This window comes from Nannobrachium achirus, assembly GCF_963921795.1.
Source record: "Nannobrachium achirus genome assembly, chromosome: 18".
Taxonomy (NCBI): domain Eukaryota; kingdom Metazoa; phylum Chordata; class Actinopteri; order Myctophiformes; family Myctophidae; genus Nannobrachium; species Nannobrachium achirus.
In genome coordinates this window covers 19470860-19496468 of record NC_137825.1, presented here as the reverse complement: position 1 = coordinate 19496468, position 25609 = coordinate 19470860, and the positions used below count along the sequence as shown (strand labels likewise).

General features: G+C 41.1%; 2 protein-coding genes across 2 annotated transcripts; both read left to right on the top strand.

Moving 5' to 3' along the window:
* Positions 1-3118: 3118 nt before the first annotated feature.
* On the top strand, positions 3119-3841 carry pde6gb (phosphodiesterase 6G, cGMP-specific, rod, gamma, paralog b; the record flags this gene model as incomplete). The annotated part of the gene is made up of 3 exons (XM_080747268.1): positions 3119-3285; positions 3441-3481; positions 3765-3841. 3 exons carry the CDS (start codon positions 3119-3121, stop codon positions 3839-3841), a joined length of 285 nt encoding a protein of 94 aa, XP_080603394.1.
* A 2484-nt stretch (positions 3842-6325) lies between these two features.
* Positions 6326-25145, top strand: nploc4 (NPL4 homolog, ubiquitin recognition factor). Its single transcript, XM_080747066.1, has 17 exons — positions 6326-6465; positions 9756-9836; positions 13195-13304; positions 13624-13869; positions 14309-14357; positions 14483-14577; positions 14672-14795; positions 15742-15921; positions 16708-16794; positions 17592-17663; positions 17757-17883; positions 18310-18470; positions 18781-18852; positions 19380-19472; positions 21056-21172; positions 21909-22011; positions 22539-25145. Exons 1-17 carry the CDS (start codon positions 6451-6453, stop codon positions 22697-22699), a joined length of 1893 nt encoding a protein of 630 aa, XP_080603192.1. The 5' UTR covers positions 6326-6450; the 3' UTR covers positions 22700-25145.
* The last annotated feature ends 464 nt before the right edge of the window (positions 25146-25609 follow it).

Here is a 25609-nt window from a genome sequence, read left to right as displayed (position 1 = left end):
GACCTCAGGTATAGTCCAAGAACTTCCAAGAGGTAGTTCCAATAACTAATGTACCTGAGCTAGTTCTAATAACAAATGTATTAAGATTGTTCCAAGAACTACCTAAGGTATAGAAATAATTGGTTTCTGTTGGTAGCCATCAGGACTTAAATTAAATCTCCCCACTCACTGTCCTTCGCTAAGTTTTACAAAGTATTCCTATTTCCCATTTAATTGAATTGTGTTTTTGTATTTTATTTCTGATGCCTTATGTGCCCTGTTATATTTGTGTTGGTGCTTATACTATTCTGCTGCTGCTGCTGCTGCTGCTGCTGCAATTTCCCACAGGATAAACAAAGTTTTCTTTAAATTCTTTACAATACATGCAATATAATAGAACAACAATAGTAGTCCTGCTGCATATATTCTCTATATTATCAAAAAACTGTAATTGTGTAGCACTGAAGTAGTGAACTGTTGGAGTAGGCTAACTCTCGAAGGGACACAAAAGCCAGCAAAATCTACATTGTGAAAAACAATTATGTTTTAAAACATTGCACATGTTGCTTACCAATTTAAACTACTAAATTACATTACAGTGAACCTGACATACAATACAAAGAAATAATTTCTCACACATTATTGCGACAGTAGGTCGCAGTTTAGTGTGTGAACGGTCACAGCTTGATCGTATCTCTGTCTGTCTGTCTGTCTGTCTGTCTGTCTGTCTGTCTGTCTGTCTGTCTATAACGCCTGATACTGTGGTTCCCCTGACACATCATTGTGACATCATGCTCTGACATCACTGTGATGTCAGTCACAGAATCCCTTTTATGCCTAATATGGAGTTCCCTAATGTCATCAATATTAAACCCATATCTAACAGGACTTTGGGAATGCCCACATATGGAGGCCACATCGGCCACATACCACACTAACAGCTGGTTCTACAGACAGGGATCTCCATGTATGGGCATAAAAGGGCATGATGTCAGATGTCATAGACATCATAGGACTTTCACTTAACGAATAACTGAGTAAGCATGTTTGGGCTCTTACAGCATATCTCCATATATAGTACATGGATCTCCATATATGGGTACCGGGGGTCTCCATATATGGGTAACTGGTCCGATATACAACACTGGCCAGACGGCCAAGAATTGTTCTGAGGCGTCTTACTAGTTAATATTATTATTATTATTTCACATCGCTGAATAAGCTTGTTATGAACTACAGTGTTGAGGGTGGATCAGACTTGGTAGGCGGTGCATCCATAATCTGCACAGGCATATAAAGACCTGCTTAACGCTGCTTGAGCGTAGCACGCACATCTGCTAGAGAGAGAGCCTCCACTAGTCTGGCTGTTCTTCACCCAAACAGCTGGTGAGTACATTTACTTGTGCACTGAGGACTGGGGGTTTTACTGTGTATTCTATAGCCTACCAGGGGTGGACTAGAAAGTAACTAATTGCTATAGTGTACGGCTACTCTTGTAATTGACTCACATCTTCATGTTCTTTTTTTTTTTTTTTTTACTTTTTTTTTTTTTTTTTTGTATATAGTAAACAGGTCAACTTGGGCAGCAGAGATACAGAAAATAAAAAATTACAATGCAACAATTTTTAAACACTCATTATGTTACGGTTCATACAGTCCATGTGTGAGAGGTCTTATTCCATCACAACTTCAGTCCGTTATAAAGTCCTCATTCTGATCCTCCAGAAACTACAGATCTGGTGTGCCTGTTAACAGACTTTTCCAACGTCACATTCCCCGTCCCAGACCCCAGATTCCGGAGTACCATTCTGTACATATTTTCTTCTTGGAGTAATAAAGAATCTAATCATATTTTTCCATGAAAACTCTCTCCAAATGCCAGAGCTAGAGGTGGTGGACATTACATTACATATATTCAACCACATCTTCATGTTCTTGATGAAGTATTGTACTCAACTACTTTTGGAAAGTCAGAAATTACAGAGAGCCTTCAATTGTGCTGTTATAACACGATCAGGAGAATATTCCTTTTAAGTTGGCTTAAAATGCTGTATACTTGTATCAGTGTGATCAAATTATAGATGAAACAGATTTGTATTAGAATGGTATCCTGCACATAAGCTATTAACATAGTTTGACCACACATGTGGTTATGACTCATTCCTTGCATGCATCCCAAACAACTATTGTTGGTCCATTTCTATGTACATGAATGTCATTGTGAGAGGACGAGGTGCATGAGAGGATTGATCAATTAGTCTCTCAGTGCATAGTCAGCATATATATTGTATTGTACAAGATTAGCCTTGATACAAGAGGGGAGGGGGGCTTATTATAGAAGGGTATTATGGAAATTGGGTCATCCTCAAGGAACACTGTCCAAGGCAGTCCATCTCACGTATTAAATCTGAAATATGAAAGTAAATCCTGCCTAACACTCAGTAAGAGGATTTAAAATGTGTACTGATAGACATACCTGTAGGTGAAAGAGACTGCATGCTACCTGTTACATCAAAATTAAAGGTACAGTTAGTTATATTTTTGTTGTTAAAATAACTGTTAAATAGGGTAGCTCTATACTCTGCGATATAGAGCTATAGAGATATCATTGCTATAGAGTGTTTATTTAGCAACAGGGATCTCCCTGTCTCTCGCTCTCTCCAGCTCTTTGGTAAGCAGAACATTCATTTTCAGGTCGGGAATGCAATCAGGAGAGAGAGCCGGATACAGGAGCACATAAATGGCTACTCTCTGCTGATTGTTTGAAATCGAAAACCTGAAAATGTGTTTTTGTTTATTAAAGAGCTGGACAGAGACAGACAGAGAGACCCCTGTTATTGAACAAACACACTTTAGCAATGATTAGCTTTAGATTTTAAATAAAACTCTTTTAACCAACTAACCAAAGAATATCACTACACTACCTTTAATGTTCAGATTGATGTATGCTATGTCACCAGATTCCTTTTCTCAGCTATGGCTTGTTGTGCATTAATGAATTAATTCGATAAATTAATTCGTTAATTAATGAATTGGTTTGTTATTTAATTAGTTAATTAATTAATTAAATGTTTATGTCTCTCTTTGCCAAATGGAAAGATATTATTGGGACGACTCCAGAGGATAACAACAATTAAAAATGGCGGAAGACGAAGAGAAAGATGTTAAATCAGAGATCACAAGAGATTACAAGTCAGCCACCCGTATCTCCGGAGGCCCGGCCACCCCACGCAAGGGAGCAGCCAAGTTCAAGCAGAGGCAGACTCGTCAGTTCAAAAGCAAGCCGCCAAAGAAAGGTGTCTCGGGGTAAGACTAACCTGTCATATTAGTCCATATTTTTGCTGTATTTTTGCATATTTGCTGCTTTGCTCAGAGAATCAGAGTCTTCATGTTCATTTAGCTATCTTTCTGGGTAATGGCAATTCATGATGAGTATTTTTTCTATCCTATGTATTTCTTAGCTTTGGTGATGATATCCCAGGAATGGAGGGCTTGGGCACAGGTGAGTATGCTGTTTGGATATATTTCATCATAAACTGCTGTGATGATCTACTGCAGTGTTTCTCAAACTTTCACATTTCAAGGTCTCCCCTTAACTCTGACAGTGTACAAATGGAACCAAATCATTTGGTTCCATATGTACACTTTCAGAGTTACAGACTTGTATGGGTCAATTTAGACCCCCCTAAAGGAACCCATGGAGTCCCTGGAATCCACTTTGAGAACCACTGATCTACTGAAACCTGTTGACTGACAACGCATCAATCTCTCCTTTTTCTCTGCAGACATCACCGTCATTTGCCCCTGGGAGGCGTTCAATCACCTGGAGCTGGACGAGTTGTCCAAGTATGGTATCATCTGAGCCTTCCTTCGCTTCAGCACATCCAGGCCACTTCCATGCCCTTCGAAAAAACACCTGCCCCAGGCCATGTCATCTGGGTTCAACTGGGACTCCATCAAACACACAAACCTGCCACAAAATGAAATACAAAATCTGATTTCAGAACAGATGGGACACCAGCTAGCCAGGGTTGAACGACACATTTCAGTGTGACAATGAAGACAATGTTAGTCACCCCTCACCCATCAATCCCAATATTTTTCTGTTTCTTACAATCTTTTACTGGTACATGTTCCCAATTTCAACAGGATACAATGGTCTTTTTCACGCTTTCTTCTTTATCAAATTAGTCTGTCTCTCTATTTTTTTAATTGATGAAATATGGATTCATGTATCTTGTATTCTCAGGGATAGAGGCTTTTAATGTTTGATCCACAGGCAGTTTGGCCATTCACTTTACTGCTCTCATAAAGAAATGTATAGCCTATATTATACCATTTGAATACTACCTAATGCTAAACTAATGCTGAAAAGAAAGAATCACAAATCAGATTTCCAGTCTACATGTGAATATGCTGCATCAGGTCGCTGTGATTGTGCAGTTATAGTTCATCTTGTACTGTGTTGTATTTAATCAATTTGACTAAAATGACCCATTCTGATAATACCTGTGTTATGTGTGTCATGTCATTTTTACACAATATTATTCAGCCATAATATTAACTTTTATTAATATATAATATTGATGTATTATGATTACCATTTGCATGTACATGGAAATACAGATGATACTGCACGGTTGTTTTAACTTTAAGTTCTTCAAACATCTTGTATTTAAAGGATTTTAGCAAGAGGTGACAGAGGGACAAAATGCGTAATGGAGCTTTGTCCTCTACAGAATGAGATGGAAAACATAAAACTAAAAAAAAGAAAACTGCGCTTGATTTTTCTCATATATGTTGTTCATTGGACAAATAAGTAGGCCTATATAATTGCAAGTAATGCAAATTGTCATGAGTACATGTAGGCCTAAATAGCATTCGATATCTAATAGAGAAGAGAGGTGTACATATCAAAGTAGCCATGCAGTATCAGGTCACTTCTCCTTAATGATTTTAATCTAATTTAGGGTGTAACAACTGCAACAATGTATCGATTTTGAATTCCAACAACATCGATAAAACGAAATATCTCACAGATCTCACCATTGATTGATTGATTGAAGAATTTATTAGAAGTTTGCAATAGAAAAAAGTACAGTTTCATGACAGTACAAATCACTGGTACAAGGTCAACTAAAAGGAGATCCTAGAAAGCCGAGGCTTATTTCCACAGGAACCACACTTTAAGTATCTCATATAACATTGAAAGACAGACGGATAGAACATAGTACTTTATCTAGGATAATATCAGTTTCAAAGGCATAACATCAAAAACAAAAAAAAGAGAAAAGGGGGGGGGGGGGAGCATGGGGGCTTAGTCTATTTACAAGTCACGGGTAGCAGCTGTCTGAAGGTGACTTTTCATACCAATTTTGAAGGAGGCTAGGGATTTGCTCTCCTTTAGGGCTTGTGGAAGGGCGTTCCACATGTTGATGGTGTAGCAGGAGAACGAGTTAGAGCCTTGTTTAGTGTTAAATCTACGTTGATGATGATTAGTGGAGCATCCTATTGATGGCTGTGTGTGATCTTAATAAAAAAAAAATGATATAAAAACGTTATTAAAAATAATTTGTCTTGGCTGAATACAGGCCTGGAATCCCTTTTAACAAAGACTTTTAACATGCAGGCCCACCAAAAATACGAAAAAGCAGATATATGAGCTTATAGATCGGGGACTCTAATTCAATTCAATTCAATTCAATTTTATTAAAGTGTAAAATCATAACAAGTTATGATTTTACATATGATTTTATTTTACATACCTCATGGTAAGAGAAGTATTAGGCTTATAGTCAATTTACCCCCATTGATTCTAAATGGGGACCCAAAATGCATGGGCCTGGATGGGGACCCAAATACAAGGCCCTGGGTGAGAATCAATGGGGGTAGGCCTACATTTACTTGATCCTTCACCCTAAATTCACCCCCATTGATTCTGACCATAGAGTTATTCTGACCCAAATGCATTTGGGTCCCCATCCAGGGCCTTATTATTTGGGTCCCCAACTCCCCATTCAGGGCCATGCATTTGTGTCCCCATCCAGAATCAATGGAGGCAAATTTACTATAATATTTTTTTTTTTGTCTTAGGAATGCGACGAATACCAAAAAATATCAAAAAGTCTCCATGGTGTGACTAATCAATAGAGGGGGGGGGGGGTATCATTTTGGGAGTGAACTACTCCTTTAATGTCAATGCTAATGTTAATAAATAGTAGGAACAAAAGCGGTTTGCTATAATAACAACGAGTGTTTCAGCCGTGGACGGTTCCGCGTGGGACCACGGCCGGGACACGGGAGAGGACGGACGGCGATGCGTGCAACACCCGGTGTTTGAGTTTGTGGGATGGAGTTTCGTTGACACTATCCACACAGTAACGTTAACGTTCAATTCATAACAGCACCGACATATAGTTCTCTGTTTTGTTAACACAACGACACATATCGGGGAACAACTGCCCGACAGACATGGCGGACAACATCGTAAGTACGGCAGGTTGTTGCTAGTGTGGATTTGGGAGCCAAGCTAATGTGAGATAGCTTATTAGCCTGAAGTCTGGAGTGATGAGGCAGCAGAATTAGCTTTCTTGCTAACGTTAGCTTCCATCGTTAGCTGTAGAATGACTGAGGCCTGTGCTTACATTAGCTTTTGTAGTTCTGGAAAAAGAAGAGTGTTATATTTACGTCTCACGCACACACACAATGCTGTGTCACTGTCCGCATACTACTAGTTAACCTGCATTCTCTGTTGGGATTCTGTATTGTTTATTTATCTTTAATTTTTTATGAAGAAGCGTATTTATTGTGTGGTAGTGTGTTGAAATAGAGGCTAGTATTTTCTACTGTCTTTGAATAACCCGTAACGTAGACACTCTGTTGACGTTCGCTGATTTTTAATTCTTTAAACAAACCCAAGCGGCGTGAAGCTGAGAGCAGAACGCTCAATGGTTTTGCACTGTCATCCCTGTCGCACTGTTGACACCTCTGTCAAACTAGACAGGACTCAGGACAGTTGACAGTATGACTGGCAGGTGTCCCTCTGTCAAAAATAAATGAATGGAGTTTGTTTGACTGATAAGTGTGTGTCAAACCTGTAACCACGTATAGTCTTAAAGGACCACTTCACCTCTGGGACAACCAGATCTTATTTTATTGTTGTTTGGGACACGATCAACACAATCCAATCCTGAGTTATTTTTTTGTTCAATCTGTGTTTTTAGATATTTTAGTATTTCAGCATGCAACAACTGGTCATGCATCATATGACCAGAGGTGAAGTGGTCCTTTAATAGTCTAGTACAGTGGTTCTCAAACCCAAGTTGGGTCCCCAAATGATTTGGTGGGGTCCCCAGATGATTAGTTTAATGTAACCCCCCCCCCCTCACTCAATGGTAAACAAACTAGCACACAGTACAAGTGTATACAGGGTATCTGCACATTTATAAAGGAGTTAAGGAGTTTCAAGACGGTTTTAATACCAAACTGACCAAACTGTCAAATATTAAAACTGACCAAACTGTCAAATATTAAGTAAGCAAGAGGCGAACATTGTGAAAATCGCAACCTTTATCTGTGGAACCGAGTCACATCAAATGTAATACTTAGAATTCCATTCCAAGAATGCTTGTCAGGGTGGGGGTCCCGAGTTCAAATATGTCACAGCCTAAAAAGGTTTGAGAACCCCTGGTCTAGTTCACTTTGACAGCGTATCCTGTGGGACTTGCCTTGAATCCTTTATTTGCTTGAAAGCAATACTGCACTTTATGCACAAGTTACTTTGGTTATAATTCTGTATTGCCATTAAAAAACACGCTGTTAAATTATATAGATACACTTACAATTTAGGACTTTTCTTGTATGTATGTTTTTATGTTTTGTATACTAATGTAAGGTACTCTCTTGTTTGCCTGTTTTTTGGGGACTGCGGATGAAAATTAGCATCTTTGCTAAATCCGATGTATTTACATTGCATTTACTGGTGGTCTAGGCGCATACTACATACTAGGCTATGATGCCTGCTGGCGTCGCCGGTTCGATTCCTGATCCGGACGACCTTTGCCGCATGTCATTCCTCATCTCTCTCCCCGTTTCCTGTCAGTCTACTGTATCCTATCAAATAAAGGCATAAAAGCCCCAAAACAAATATTAAAAAAATATATATATTATGCACTCTCCCGTCTAAATAAACAAATAAAGTAAAGTAAAGTAAACTAAATAGTTGATTGTTTGACTGGAAGGTGTCTGTCAAATTAAGTAGTAGACAGGTGTTGCTTGACTGTAACAACTTGTATGTCAAACTAAGGAGTTTGTAGTTGAGTTGATAGTTGACAAGCAGTTGTCTGTCGAACTAAGTAGTTGATATTTTGAGTTTTGACTCAAACTGGCAGGTGTCCGTCAAATTACTACGTAGGAGTTGTTTGAGTGCCAGTTGTATGTCAAACCAAGTAGGAGTTGATAACTGCTGAACTGGCTGGTGTTAAAGATGTTAGTCAGGTTTTTTTCATCGAGAATGTTTGACTATTCATCTCATTGAGTGCCAATCCCGAACTAGTTCGGCTTTATTATCGTATCGCAGAGTGCCGATCCCGAACAAGTTCGGCTTTAAAAAAAAAAAAAAAAAAAAATTGAATTTTTTTTTTTAGATTTTTTTTTTTTTTTTTTGGACCCCATCAAATCTGGTGAACATGATTTCAATCGCGATTTTGCATGTTCCACCCCATACAACCCCATCTAACATACAGGGCAGCCATGTTTGTTTACATAACATGTAAAACATAATGGCGATTATCTCAAGAATGCCTGAACGGATTTCCAATCAGATTTTTTTGTTTGAAAGCTGTGAACAAACTGCACAAATCCACTCCAATGCAATCCAGGATTGCATTGGATTTTTTAGAGCTCATTCTTCTCTGTTTTTTTCCCATGCATGAGGTGTGCAAGGTTTAATCATGGCTAAGTTGACGAAAATAAGGCTTCTAAAATGCTTGGTAGCCAATAGCTAACTTCAAGCTAACTTCATCCTCTTCCTGTACATGCACAAAGGAAAGTGTTCAGGCAAGTCATGGCTGCAGGGCTTCTGCATATACCAGCATATCTCTATGGGATTTTCTATGGCCACTGGGCGCCCTCTAGTGGTGAAAGGGGTGGCACTAAATGAGTTAATCTTTAGTCCCCTCTGAGACCTCGCCCACTGCTGTAGCTTGGTACTCGCATAGCGTTGCCATTCAGGACTTGGGGTGCCAGGCAAATGAATAAATAAATATTTCTGACCCATTTTCTAATTTTTTTTGACATTTCAAAGCTATTGATATGGTCGTACTCGTAAACTCGGGTCGTGGCAGTCAATGAGTTAAAAACCAGGTGGCAATTTGGCAAATTGATATTTCACTATGAAACATTTTAAATTGGGGTTTTGACAGCTGGTAAATAATTTCAGCACAGAAGTGTAAGGAAATTCTGAACAGGCTGTCAAAAACATGGTTTAAACAGTTTTTTCTGCAGAATATTATTTTCTCACCCAATGTCAGAAAATAGCAAAAAATTTAACTCGGAGGATGTCAAAACAAATGTGCGATACGACGCTGGAAAATGGGTCAGACATACCCCTATTTGCCCGGTACCCCCAATCCTGGATGGAAACGCCATTTGATTGAGTAGCTATTGTTTGAGCCCTCAGATCCTACTAGCCCTGGGCGTCCTACAGCTACTGATGGACCACAGAGTAATTTGTTGGTGATGTAATTCTTGTTTTGTTTTTGTTTTTTCTCACTCAGATCATCCGGATACAGTCTCCTGATGGAATGAAGAAAATTCCCTCCACTAAGAGGGAGACTGCAGCTGCTTTCTTAAAGAAGGTACTGTGTGGGGAAATGTAGCAGTTTGGCAACTGCTCACGAATACGATCACATCTAATGGCATTGTCATAAGTTAAACACATTAACTGCATTTCAGTCTTATAAGTCATGTATTTGCAACATTCACGTTTGTGCTTGTGGTACTAGCTGGATATTGCTGTAAACTATGGGTCTTCAACAGGGGGTCCGGGACCCCTAGGGGGTCCTCAGAGTTACTACAGGGGGTCCTCCAAATCTTTGTGATAGAAGCTTTTTTTCTCCTTTTTTATATGAACTACTTGAACTCTAGCGTCCATATTCAAAGAACTTAAGCCAAAAATAGCAGATCTACAAGTAGCGAGGCGTTGTGAGCTCGTAGATCGGCTATTTCGGCAAAAAGCTTTGGTGTAGAGGGGAAAAAGAGCAGACTAAGTACGGAGTGAAAGGTCAAGTTTTTTATGTATTGACAGTTCAAGTGGTTAAATATCTGAAAACACAAATTGACATGATTCCAAAATACACTGATGATTGTGCTGTCAAACAATGACACTATGGAATCTATGAACAGGTTGTGGGGGTCCCTGCTTCAACTCTCTCTAAACTAAGGGGTCCTTGGCCTGAAAACGTTGAAGACCCCTGCTGTAAACAATGACTCAGGATGTAGAGCGGTTGGTTCGATCCCTCATCCTGGAATCATGTCACAGTGTCCTTGAGCAAGACACTGAACCCCAAACAGTTAGGTGTTCAGTGTCTTGCTCAAGGACCTAACTGCTACCTCAAGGACCTAACCTGATTGCTCCTGACGAGCCTTGTTGCCTCCGCTGTTGTTGTGTGAATGTGTTTGTTAATGTAATGCATCATTTTGCCCTTGCTGTCTGCAGTGCAATTCAGTTGTCTAGATCCGGTGTTACAATTTAGACTTATTTATTATGTCTGTGTTTTGCCAGTGTTACTCAGTGTTAATGTATGCATGAAGTGCTGCAGGAGAGACCCAGTAGTGCTGCAGTGCTCCCCTATGGCCCACTGTCATACAGGAGGCATCCACTGTGAGACCCAGTAGTGCTGCAGTGCTCCCCTATGGCCCACTGTCATACAGGAGGCATCCACTGTGAATGCATGGCTTGACGGGGAGCTTTGTGCTTAGAAAGACAGCACTGCTTTGGACATGGTTAAATATAGTCCCACCGCAGCTGCTTGCCTTGTAGTGGTTGGTATAATCCTCAGCACCAACCCCACTGCAGCCATGGAAGTATATTCCTGTTGCTTGTTTGTAATACAATTGCATTGCGTTTTGCAGCCCCATCCTTGCTAATCAGATTTTACTTAGATATGAATGTATGAATAATGTATGTATAAGTAATTGGCCTGGCTCGGGTTTGGTGTGCGTTGAAAACGAAGAGTCCTAAAAAAATAATGATGTAAAAGGAAGTTGGATTCCCTCATCATTGGATGTTCAACTTGAAATCCTAAAATAGAATTACTTAGGAACCACCAGACTGCGAAGAGTGGAATATTGCAGCAGCACCTTATAAAAAATGCATGTATCCTGGTTAAAGCAGGGCTGTGCTGCCTGCTGATCAATGGAGTATTCTCTTTCCCCACTGAGGAGGCCCATGGTGAGCAGAGAGTATGAGTTACAAGAAGTGCAAAGTGAGACTTTCTGTGAGCCCTGCAGGCTGCGTTTCTGCAACCCAGACTGAAAATGGGAGGAATTGACAATAATGCTCCACCATCATGTCATGAAACCCCATAGTGTTAACTAAGAGTTAAATTAACACAAGATGTTAAGGTTACATTTTAGCATTTCTTGCGTTCGTGTACTATAACTTTAATCTATCAAGAAATGCTAAAAATGGGATAAACAATTACATAATTTACATTTACCCAGACAGCAATTACTCCACGTGTACAGTAGTTACATACTGTAGTTGCATCCTCATAACTCTCATAACTTTTCTTTTAGACCTTATGTAAAGAAATGTTTCAGAATCATAGCAAATATTTTGGGAGTGCAGTGCACATTTAAAAAAGCTCTAACAGTACATGGTACAGTAATTTGTCATTTGTCAGATGGCCTTAGACTAGCTGTTGAAGATTGACTATTGTCAATTGTCACAACTCTTGTGACATTGTATTGGCCTTTTCACCCACCGGTGATGCCATCATGAATACACATGTTGATAATACATCACCTTGCACTTATGTGATGTGATATGACATTAGATCTAAAATAGAATCCACTGAGGGTCTTCAAAGTAATTACACCCCCGATGGTAAATTGTAGACTGATAATGTTTTACATCAGAATGATTTCCTGTCTGATAGGAGATGTGATGATGAAGTGGCAAGTGCCATGGGATACTCTTGTGGCTGGCCAGCACTTAGGTCTTTTAATAGCTCTTAGATTGTCTCGCTCCTTAATGACCTTATGAGCTGTTCTCACCAGCCTGCCATCTCTGGTGCCAAGCTGTGGCTTGATGAGATGCTTGGACAAGTTAATTGGCACCCACTGAGAATTGCATGGCCAATTACTCACATAAATCACAACACACTTTATGATTTCTCTTTGTTTTTTTCTTGGTGCACATTCAAAGAAGTTGGGGTTCTAAGTTCTTACCCGTTTAACCACTTGAAGTTGAACCCTATATAGATGGATAGGTAGACGTTTTTTGATTGTGTCCTGCACCACAAGATACCAGTCCGCACAGGCTTACAAGACACTCACAAAAATTAACATACACCAAGATGTCCACAAGCAGGTCCAGGCTACATCGTTTTCCAGTGTAACTTCCATGCCGTCTCTATGAATTGTCCTAAAACAAAAACATTCTTCTTACTAGTGAACAGCCAACTTGGCATACAACATTCAGACATCCAAAACAAATCTGGATTCTTATCCTGGATCTTTTCAAATAAATAAAGAGTCATTGTACTGTGGACAGTGAAAAGCTAAATGAAACTCATCCTCTACAACTCCCAGGTCCCAAAGAACATGCAATCGCTGCTCCTCAGGAATGTCAGTATATCTACCCTACCCACCTAAACTGCCAGAGGCCACCAGATTTTAGCTGGGTGTAGAGGGACCAAATCTCTTCACCGAAAATGGGTGATCTACAAGCTCACAGTGCATCGCAATGTGTTGTAAGCTTGTAGATTGTGGACGTTAGGGTTCAGGTGGTTAAATCAATTTCAAGAAAACAAAATACTGTATGAGAAGGCATTTCTGCCTTCATAGCCAGCTTTACCTGACTGGCAACATTCCTTTTGTTGACCCGTTAACATTAGATGTATTAGATTGCATTCCGAGTAGAATGGCATTTTCTTTTGTAGACAACTGTGTGCCTGTCACTGAATAGCTCATTGCGCTCTCTTCTCTCAGGTGGGCAAAGAGTTCGGCTTCAATTCCAACGGATTCTCCATTTACCTGAACCGGAACAAGACCGGCGAGATCCAATCCCAGAGCAAAACCCTCAGTCTTCTTAAGATTAAGTAAGTAGGCACAGACCTGTCAGAATTGACTGTTGACATGTGATATACGATCAGCATAGTTATATGAGGAATTATAGACCTATTTTTCAGAGCAGCCAAACTGCGCTTTCAAGCGGCACCGCTTCGCACAGTGACACCGCAGCTACACAGCAGCACTCTGGAAAAAGCTCTATATATTATCTACACATACTGTCTCTAACAGCATTTTATATTTGAATTAATTGTCTAAGAGGACATTTTTCAGATCAGGAGATGATTGGGCTCCAGGGTACTCATAACCTTCTTATCTCTGCGCGCTCTCTTTCTCGCCCCTTTGCAGGCATGGCGATATGCTTTACCTTTACCCCTCGGGTTCCCCGGGGGTTTCTGGAGAGGTCATGGACACGGCAACTCCTCACTCCTCTTCATCGCTACCCTCCACCTCCTCATCTGCCTCCTCCTCCTCTTCCTCCTCCTCCCTGATTCCTCGTTCCCACTCGGCGCCCCAGCAGATCCAGGAAGATGAAATCGATCAGTATCTGGCCAAGCAGGATGGCAAGATCTACCGCAACAAAGATCCACAGCTGTAAGACGGATATATACACTTCCATTAACCACTTTAACCCTGATTTCTCTATTTTGGGCCTTTCATTATGGCTGAAACTCAAAAAATATAATGTTTCTTCCTCACATAGAGAAAATGACAGATCAAGCCTGGCTATTGTTGCTGTCGTCGTACGATATAGGGGCTTAAGTGGTGGTAATTCATTACTTGTTGCAAGGTTGTTGGCTGACAAAAAAGCATTTTCTGTTGAAAGTGCTTTTCTTTTGTCGGCTGATAATGTGTACGCGTACGGACTCTTATTATGCGATAAAATATTCTTTCTTGTAGGGATCACAATGACTTTAGCAGTCGTTTATATGTATGAATAGATCGAACAGCTAATATCTGCTCATGCGATGTGAGCAGGAACATGACATGGATCTTTTGTATTAAATGGATTTGTTGGTTTTTGTGGTTTCAGGTGTCGACACGGTGCTCTCGGAAAGTGTGTACACTGTGTACCATTAGAGGTAAGTGTATCGACCTGCTTATTTTTATTGTTCCCTGCTTGACAAACCACTGTGTCAGTACCAATTCCACTTGAAGACGAGACTTTGTGTCCTTTGCCGTTCTCTAATTTGCCTTCTCTGGCCAGCCTTTCGACGAGGACTATTTGAACCATCTGGACCCTCCAGTCAAGCACATGTCATTCCATGCCTACATCCGCAAGATAACTGGTGGATCTGACAAGTGAGTTGCACCGTTTATCATTGTTTGTGTTCCTGCAGTACAAATCATCTCACATCCTATATAAAGTTATACACGTATACTCTTTCACACACAGAGGGAAGTTTGCTGCTCTAGAGAACATCACCTGTAAGATCAGGTCAGGCTGTGAAGGCCATCCTCCATGGCCAGAGGGGATCTGCACCAAGTGCCAGCCCAGTGCCATCACCCTCAACAGACAAGTATGTGCCCATAAAGCTGTGGGTGCCACTCCCACACAGTCGGTTGGCTTTCTGTGCTTCCATGAAAAAAGAACATGACTCGTTTGAGCCTTGCAATCCATAGTTGTCAGTGTTTTGACTGTGAGCAAGAACACAGAAGCAGAGAAATATACTGTTCAAAGAGATTAAGGGAACAAAATGTTCCCTTAATTCTTTGAGCAGTACTACAATATACTATACTCAAATACATTAAGGGAACATGTTCCCTTAATTTCTTTGAGCTGTTGTAGAAGATTCTGTGAACATTTTCAAATTTAAATTTAAACCGATTCCAATTCTTTTACAACCAGCTGGTCGCTAACTTGTGAAAAATGCAAATACCCCAAAATTACGAGAATCTTGTCTTTGGCAGTGTGGAGTCTGTGAACCTATAGGAAGAAATGATGAGATTTCTCGTCTTTGGCAAGAGTTGAAGGATGCCTGACAATCTCTGAAATATACACCTGAGGCAGAAAAACACAGCACTGCACAGTTTTAAGTTTAGCTTTTGCAGTAAAACATTGACAAGGCAGGCTCGCCGTCAGAAGCAGGCTTGAGTCCCGTGAGGCTTTCCTGAGCGGTGAAAAGTGCCAAATTGGCGAGCAATGTGAAGCCTGCTTCTGCCGACTCTGCACCGTTCCAGTTGCATTATAGAATAGTAAATGATCAATATAGCGTCAACATGGAACGCAAAAGGGCACCCAAAACAGTCAGATTTGACTAAGGAACAAAATAAGATTGCTTGCGGTAATAATGCATCGCTACAGTTCATTTGCTAGAAAACAAACATAAATTGTCATTATGTACAAAAATAAATAACTGTATATATTTATAAAGGTCTGTTTAAATTGTGACACTCTGGAAGATGATTAGACACATATCAAATTAAGAGTGTCATTACATTTTTGGTCTCCTATAATCTTGTCAGAAATACAGACATGTGGACAACATCATGTTTGAGAACCACACCATCGCTGATCGCTTCCTGGACTTCTGGAGGAAGACCGGGAGCCAGAGGATGGGATATTTGTACGGCAGGTACACAGAGCACAAAGACATCCCTCTGGGCATCAGAGCAGAAGTGGCTGCAATCTACGAGCCTCCACAGGTGAGCGTTACTCGCTCAGTATAAACCTATGTCCTAACAGCGGGCGACAGACCGGTGACTCTGGGCAATGTCGTCCAAAAGATGCAATGTTTTCATGTTTTTGGGTGACGTTTCCAACTCTCGCCTCATCGCCTGCTATCGCTAGTACAGTAGTTGCCGGGTCCCATTGACAAATGGCGCACTTCCGGAAACTACGGCCGGCCAGCGCCCGTTGTTGCACCGTCAAGGTTAAGCCTGAGCTACTTTGTTGCACGGACGGGTGTTGCGCTCTGAAAATAGCCTCTCTACAAGCTTGTGACTGTGATACGTTGTGAGCATGTAGATTGTCTATTTTCAGTGAGTGACACCGGCATGCAACCAAGTAATAAATTGGGCATTACTTTCCCCTCATGGTCAAAAGGTTTTTTAAATTGTCATAAAGCAGGCACTTGATATCCAAAAGCACTGCTACTGCTGTAAAGTTGTAGTGAATGTATTTAGCCACACTGGGGCAGTATATCGTTTCTAGCAAATATTTCACACAAACTAAGCAGTTTGTTTCCAATATCATTCATTTATGTTTTGTATAGTTGCAGGTATTGCAATAATGTGTGGTTGTCAAAAATCACAAGGCACCCCAGGGAACCACTGATATATCAGTTTTAGGCATATGTCGCATCAATCAACATCTGAAATTGTTGTCCTCTAATAACCTTTTCAACTTGATGTTCAGTATAGACTATTCTTTTTACTGATTTAAGTTTGTTCGGTTTCAGCACTTTTACTCTCTCATTGGCTGTTTTTCAGAATGGCACTCAGAACACCCTTGAATTGCTAGAGGACCCCAAGGCTGCAGCTGTGGAGGAGATCGCTGCCAAGCTGGGCCTCTGCAAGGTTGGACTGCCCTTCCTGCTGACACTATCGCCTAGGCCTAGGGCTTAGTGATATTATTGACACAATAAAATATCCCAATATTTTTGTAGAAAATTATATCCTTAGTGCAGTGCACCCTTTAACCCATTAAGATCTAAGGTACATAATACAGTACAGTTATAAATGGCTGTCAATGATCATCAAAATAAAAAATAAATAAAAAAAGGCCCATTCTACAACATCTTCTTGTCAAGACCCCCAAAATGATATGTATTTGACTGCAGACAACCACATCTGAAAATGTATTGTGCCCAGGGACCCTTGCAGAAGAGAAGTGACGTACTGTGAGCTTGTAGATCTGCTATTTTTGGGAACCATTATTATAAATCCTAAGAGTTTTCTGAAAAACTAGCTGTGTAGCTGTTAGTTTCTTGCCTGTTGGTCAGAGACATTCAGCATCTCTCTTCTGGACTTCTGGTGCGTTAAGCCTTCATCAATTTGTAGACATTCTCTGAATTCCTCAGACTTTACACAGTTGTGGTTGTTAAGATCTTCCATATGTTCTGTAGGCAACGTAAGTCTCAAGCTCATAATATGATTCAAGTGTGTGACCCCCCCCCCCCCCCCCACCTACACAGACTGTGCAATTTTGTAATACAGAAGAAAGGTTTTTAATTTATTTATTAAGAACTTCTGCATACAGAACTATCTATGTATGCAGAATGACATCATGGCATCCAGCACGATGGGTTTTGTTTTGAGTGTGTGAAATAAAGTGCAATAGATTTACAATTCCTGTGTTGTTTGCCTTCCTGTAGGTGGGGTGGATTTTCTCTGACCTGATCTCAGAGGATACCAGGATAGGCACTGTCCGCTACAGTAGAAACCAGGTGAGCATGGATACTACTCCAACTAAATAGCACACACATTATCTTTGCATAAAACACACGGTGAGACATGCTTGTTGTCCATCCTGTGGGTAGGACTCTTACTACCTAAGTGCAGAGGAGTGCATCACGGCTGGATACTTCCAGAATCAACAGTCGAACCCCTGCAGGCTCTCCAGAGATGGGCATTTCGGCTCTAAATTCGTTACAGTGTTGGCAACCGGTAAGTTGATCTTTGTAACCTCTTGTCCTCCTGTTCTTACACCAGCCCAACCTTCTCTGATACTCTCTGACCACAGTGGCATTTATTTTCTGTGCATTATGTATCTAACGGGACCTACTTGCTGTTGGTCTCTGTAATGTGGGTGATCTACTGTAGGAATTGAGGTGATTCTGTGAAATTCGGTCACTCTGAGTTGCTTTCAATTATCATAAAAGATTCTTTTTTGTTTCTGTTTACTTATCGGTGTTAAAATTGCAATTTAACAGCTCCAGTTCCAGCCAAGCTTTTTGACTGAATCGAAACCTACAGGCACCATAAATTGATAACTAACAGAACATGTGCCTAGACTGCCTACACCTAATTGTCACCGTTTCATGTAATATTACTTAATTAGTACATTTCTCAACCGTTCTGTCCTGTCTGCAGGCGGTCCAGACAACCAGGTGCACTTTGAAGGCTACCAGGTGTCCAACCAGTGCATGGCTCTGGTGAGAGATGAATGTTTACTGCCCTGCAGAGACGCTCCAGAGCTCGGTTACGCTAAAGAGTCCAGTCCTGAGCAGTATGTACCAGATGTCTTCTTCAAGGTAATCATGAATCATAATACACTATAAGCTGGCTTGATGGCTGGTTATAGCAGTCAGTTCCACAGAGGACCCCCGTAGTCACCCCTGAATGAACTACTTAAGCCCTATATACTTCTTCATATGACAAATGGCTAAATAGCCCATCTGCAAGATCAAATTGTGTGACTTTGTGGCGTGTTGTGAGCTTGTAGAGAATTAGTAAACCTTTAAACCAGTTTTATACTGACAGTATAAATAGACCTCCCATCAACATGTATTTATTTATGCATATGCAGTTAACCCCTTTTTTCTTTTTTGCTCCACCCAACAGGACAAAGACAAGTTTGGAAATGATGTCACTTTTCTTGCTCGGCCTCTTCCTGTGGAGTATCTTATTATAGATGTGAGTATGAGATGACTTCTGACTGTGCTTGCCTCGGAGGAAGATTTAATTCCTTTTTATTTTATAATAGTTTTGTGCATGGTAAGCACAGCTAGAGTTAAGTGTTTTGTGATTGAGTGTTCAGAGGAAGATTTTATTTCATAGTGTTTTTATGCAGAGCAAGCACCGCTTGAGGTTAGATTACAGAGATTAGATACAGCAAGTGTGGTTTGTTTCCTTTGTTGTAACAGCGATACAGGGCTATACATTATTTGGTTTATCTACAATCTGCACAGCAGATCTCTTCAAATAGCAAAAGTGTGTATAAATTAGTTTCAGACAGGAGCATTCCTTCCTTGATGATTTGTTACGGGTGTCTGCAATGCACTTCATGCTTCGTTGTCGCTTAAGCCCGATTAATACTTTGTTACATGATGTGTTGCGTTTCGTGTAGATAAGCCATTTCCGTGCGCAACACTAGTGCAAAACTAAGTATAAATCAGTCTTTACTGTACTAACGATTAACCAGATTTTCTCTTCTGCCACAGATTACCACCACTTTCCCCAAGGACCCACAGTTCACCTTCTCCTCCACACAACGCTTCCCCATTGAGAACCGCGACATCCTGGGAGAGACACAAGTAACCAAGTTACACACACAGACACACACACACACACACAAACAGAAATGTGCTTTACCGGAACCATAGAACTTCACCTATTTTACAGCACACCCTTAAAGATTCGCACACAATATGACAATGTGGAAGACGTAAGCAATTTACCCCGAGTGAGAGGACATTATGCTCTGATAATGTCCTGTGTTAGGGGGTGATCGGACGAGGCGAAGCCGAGTCCGATAACCCCCTAACACAGGACATTATCAGAGCATAATGTCCGACCCCGAGTGGTAAATAGCTTTTCTACCACTTTTTCCCATATACATGAAAGAAAACACATAGTTGTAACTTGCAAGGATCTTAAGTTACAATCATTATTGCCTATAAAACTTCCGCCATAACAACAAATAGTGCCACAAACAACATCTTCTACTCACCACCAGATGGCGCCAACTCCATGCTGAGACAGATGTCGCCTTACGCGACCGAGTATTTCCCGGTGAATCTGTGCGCAAAGGTGGGGGCCGATGGGCAAGGAGGGTTGCGAGCTTATGAGAAACAACTAAAATAAGACCTTAAAACCTGGCGAAAACAGTTGCGTGCATTAGCGCAAATGGAAAACATTCAATTAACTTCTGAAAAGCCTACACGGCCTTTAAACAGCGTGCATACGGTGCATTAGATGAGGATAAATGAAATCATTAAATGGAAATCATTAAATTAACTTCTGAAAAGGCTTCTTCTAAGCCTACACTATATAGCCTACTAAAAACGAGTGAATCTTGCCACACGTGAATAATTGTGGTTCAGTGGTTGTAAACAATAACACAGACAATATAAAATCCTTAGTCTAGTTGTGGGAAGAAAAGGATATCATCATCATCATGGCCCCAAATAACTTTTAAATATCTTGCAATTGGAGACGAGTCTCTTACTAAATCGGCAAGAGTGCCTCTCATTTTCAATACATAAAGGCTAAGCTATAGAACCTCTCCATCATCAGCAATAGTCAGTGGTGGTGCGTGTCCCCCAGACCCCCACACTCCCAAGCCCCCACCTTTGCGCACAGATTCACCGGGAAATACTCGGTCGCCTAGCTTACAGCTAAGCTAACGTCAGTTAAAAGCACCGTTCCGGCCGTAAATAGAGGCTGTTCGCTTCCAGAAAGGCATAGGTTCAGAGAAAAGGGGCTTTAAAGTTGGCGGATTGCATTGGATCCAAATAAATCGGCGACGATAGTACGCACGTTGGTAAACATAGGACCGCTGCGACCGTCATTTGTTGGTGGGGGGAAAGGTGTTCCGACCATAGCGTTCCGACTCCCTCCTGAAGTCCCCGGATGCGTTCATCGCGTATTGATCTCGGAAATGTGCCTCATTTGCATGTACATCCGGGCATTTCACACATTCCGGCTATTGTGGCCTCATTTACTACTGTTTTAAGCCAATCACAATCCAGTATTTGAACACGTGACTAGAAAAAGTGGTAGAAATCTTGTTTTATCATTCTTAGATTGTCCCCGTCGGACTTTAGATCGGGCCAGCGGAAACGATCCCATATTGACCATGTTCTGTGTGCGTGTGTCTGTCTCTACATTTATACAGGATTTCCACAGTTTAGCCACATACCTGTCCCAGTGCTCCTCCTCCGTATTCCTGAATATCGTCTCCGACTTCCATCTGCTTCTCTTCTTGGTCACCAATGAGGTCATGCCTCTGAGTGTAAGTATAACAACAACAGTGCCTCACAGCCACATGCACAGACTGGGTTGACACCCGCTGTTTCTCGTTGTTTCGTTGGTCATGCCGGTCGAGGATTAGATCATGGACACATATTTCTCCAATCTGGAAATGGTTACCAGGGGAGAGTTGTCAAGATGGTTTTCCTCAGTCGCTATGCGTGCACTGATTATGTTTCAGATTTGCCTTTGACCCGCCTTCCAAGAGTATCAAAAACCTCTGTCGTTGCATCAAGCTCTTTTAATGTTATTTTCTGTGTTTGACTTTGTTTCCCTGCCATGGCTATAAAGGTTCTGCCGCACATTTATCATGATGTAATCTTTTTTTCTTTCCTTGGCCTTAAAGTTGTAAAACTAACGGTGTATTTACTGCATGTCTTAATTACTACAATATGTTATTTTAACAGTCACAGAATGAGTTGCAAGTGGTGTTATTTATCTAACAGTCATGCCTCAAAAGGAAAGGAAAGTTAATACAGTATATTATTGGTGCTAGTAATGAGGGCGAGGTTTAGCATGGTCTCAACTCTTCAACCTGTGTTAACATATTAACCACTTAAACCTCTATACTTGGTAAACTGGACATGAGTTTCCTCTGTACTTCTGCGCTTTCCTTCCAAAATATCTCATGACGTGTTGTGAGCTCATAGATCGACCATTTTTGGCAAATGTGGATGTTGGATGATGTTGAAACATCACTTGTGCGTGTTTGTTTACAGGACAGTATTGGTCTGCTGCTGGATGCAGTGAAGACCTCCAACGAGGAACTCGCCCAGACTTGGAAGAAGTCTGAGCAGTGGGCCACCATCGAGCAGCTGTGCAGTAAGTCCACACTTCCATGAAGCCTCTTTTATAGTCTGCCACTTGCCACATTCTTTATGACTGATTTCTTAGTGATGCAGGGCCATGCAATGGGTCACGTTTGAGAACCAGAATACTGGAAATGTGATCGCTTGTAACCTTAGACCATTTTTGTTTTCGAATATTCAGATTTGCCACTGCCTCCTATTCACCTGTGTGAATTAGTGCATTTTCCCCACAACTAAAACAATGTACAGTTGTACATGCATTGTTGGATTGTGTAAATATCGCCTGGAGTTTGATTGTGTTTTGCCTTCACTGCGGCGCGATACCTGCTGATCCAAGCGTGAACGCTATGTCAACATAGATTAAACAGGTGCTGCTTGCATTGACATTGCTAAGACTGATCTCGATTAACAATGACTCGTTTTGATGTAAAGTGCTGATCTGCCGAAGTGCTGATCAATGACTCGTTTTGATATAAAGTGCTGATCTGCAGATACCCTGGTACTAATGCAGGTACTGTACTTGCTGTCTTGTCTTCTCAGGCACGGTAGGTGGACAGCCATCAAGCTCTCTGGAGTACGGAGCCATGGGTGGCCCGTCTGTCCCCGCCTCCTCCTCGGCCATGTGGTCCTGCCTCCACTGCACCTTTATGAATCAGCCTGGCACAGAGCATTGCGAAATGTGCAGCCTGCCCCGCGGTTAAAGCCCCCGTGAACCCCTCTCCACCCTGCTTCCGAAGCCCCTCCTTCGTCCCTCCGATCGTATCGAGCACTGCCCCGGCCCTACTCTTCTCACACCATCGAATCGGGACCAGCTGTGAGATTTGGATGTCGTTTCCTCCCTTTCTGCCCCTGTCCCATCCATCACTCAGCCTCTCTGTCCTTTCCATCTCACTGACTGATTTCGGGGGTATAAAAAGAAGCGCAAAAGGATGCACTCGTTTACACCAAATTCTATGACGTAAAACTGATGACTGTGTGCTTGTGTTCCTCTCTCCAGTGGTTCCCGAGAGTGGTGGGGTACGTTTTAGGTAAAGCACTTTGGCTATGGCTCCTTTCCCTCTTCCACACCCTCCAACCCCGCCTTCCCAAAAGAAAAAGAATAATCACTCATGGCTCAAATAAATGTTGCTGTGACTCAGGATTAACAGCAAAGACTTAAGTGTTTGGATGTTCTCTCTCTCACACCAGTGCCCCTCTTTCACAATGTATTCTGGAAACCTGTTGTGTAAATAATACATTTGAGGAATGATACTGTTATTTAATTAAGATTTTTTTTTATCCAATTGTAGCGATAGTTTGGATTTTTTTGATCTTCAGTGTGGGGTTTGCTCAGTCGTTTATTTTTTTCTTTTTTTTTAATAGAACTCGTCTCCTTTCGCAGTCCTTCACGACCGATGCTCAATCCCTAATTTTGAAAGAAAAAGAATATGAAAATGGTAAAAGTTCAAATCCCAGACTTGATGGATGTTGAAAGCAACATTCACCGAAATTTAAATTATCTGAGATTGACCTGGTTTTGATGGATTTGTAGCTTTTTGGATTTGTTGAACTGAGACGGTTTTGAGATGTAGCCTACTTTTATTAGCTTTATTTATTTTGCTAATGATATAGGCACCACACACATTGCCCTGCCCTTCCAGACTCACTGTTTCAGCTACGAGAAATAACTGGTGCTCCTCTGGTGCCACTCTGTCCCCCTCTTGTCCCCCTCTGTAGCTGTGCTTCTTCTGACTCTCTTTGCAGGCTGCAGTCCAAGGGGGCCAAGCCATAGTAAATGGGGCCCTATGGGATTCCATCACTCAGCCTTCAAAGACATTGACACTCAGAATGTTGGGTCACAGGTCATCCATGGGGAGAGAGAGATAACTGAACATTGCACATTTCTCATCGTTACAGTGTGTTGTAGACCCGGAGGAGGATAGTTGGTGTGATTTGTGATGATGTGGGTTTAAATATCAGCAGATTCAGATGAGAATTGGCTTTGTTTGGCTTGCGGATAACTACTCCTGATACACTAAAACGAGGACCCGAGCTCATTCCGGTGGGAGTTATCTAATCTTTTCACTCTGGCTCAATTATGAATGGTTTTCACCAGTTCCATCAAGCTAAAGTTGTCATTGTTCCACTTGGAATGGGTTCTAATAACTCTAGGGCTATAGTTCACCCAAGTACAATCAGCATTAAACATCTGGAGAGTGGAAATTGTTTTGAAGAGTATTTTTGATAAGTATGCTTGTTTTTGGATATTTTGGTTGCATTCTTTTAATTTGTTTCCATGTGTGATGTCTGTTTTGGTTGCACACCTCCAACAATAAGAAAGTTACTTGATATGGGATGAGTAAACACATAGTCTATGAGTCCATCAAACATCTGCAAGCCCATTGAGATGCAAAATTGTGTTTAGGCCGATGCAACATATCTCAAATACCTATATCAGCAGGTTTGTAATATAGGTAGGTCACATTACATAGTAATTGTATTGACCCCAACTCCCAACATCCAAAATACGATCCAAAATACGTGAACTAATTTTCAAAGGCAAACCATTTTAATTCATTGCCCTGATACATGCTACAAAGAACAGATGAATTTTACATAGAGCTGGTTTGGGCAAAAAAAAATAAAAACAAAGAATCTTGAGTGTTTTTGAAAGTTGGTTCCAAGTTTCTGCATAATGAGTACCTCAAGAACTTTCACAAAATATTTAGAGGTGGTTTGTGCAAAACCTGTTCCAAATTCTTTAGGGGATTGAACGTGTACATTAGAAGGTTACTGTGGAACTCTTCTTCAGAGTAGTCATGGGCTGCAATTTAGACTGATTTCTGAGATGAGATGTGTGCTTTTTTCCCTAAAGAGCTTAACTAATTCCATTGAAGTGAGTATATATTTTCAGTTATAGATTCATTTGACAGTTTTTGTTTCCATCATTCTCCCCCCGTGTGAGGTGTTGAGAGCGATTTATCTGATGTCATGCAAAAGGTTGACGGTGGTTCTTTTTTTGTTTTAACTATTTATCCAGGAACAGTTTGCTGAGCATGCGTGCTCTTGGAATGAACGTCCTCACCATCCACTGAGCTAACTGGGGACCCTGAAACTTGTATGCTGTAGACCTGGATTTGAAATAAAATTTAAAAATAATTCTTATAATTGAGAAATATTGCCTCATTTGTTGCTTGTGATTGATTGATTTACTGGTGCACAGAGATGCTGGGACTCCAGTAACTGCTGATATGCTGCCCTTTTGCAAGATATACATTTGAAGTTGTCTGGGTCTGCATTGAAATTTGTTCAACCTGGTTTTCAACAAGCTCAAATGGTTTACATTTGGTGGAGTTTTCCCCCCCTTGTTCTTCACCTGGCAATCGTGTGGAAAGGACCGACAGCTAATATGTTCATCTGTCCGAAGTTCAGATGGCTATACTGTAGTCTATGATTGTACTGCCTTGTAAAAATGACAATGAGATCCATCCAGCCGGAACTTCACAGGTTCCATCCTGTGCTTTTATGTTAACCTACTTTAAAGCTTCCTCCTTTACCATGGGGTCAGAGTGGGGTGAGGAGACAATTGTGAGACTTATTGCTACAGACACCAGACCTTCTCACCAGGACTA

Excerpts from the sequence above, each read along its gene's own strand:
- nploc4 (XM_080747066.1), top strand. Across the intron at positions 14,358-14,482 it reads TACACTGTGTACCATTAGAG|CCTTTCGACGAGGACTATTT; the intron begins GTAAGTGTATCG and ends TTCTCTGGCCAG. Across the intron at positions 14,578-14,671 it reads ATAACTGGTGGATCTGACAA|AGGGAAGTTTGCTGCTCTAG; the intron begins GTGAGTTGCACC and ends TTTCACACACAG.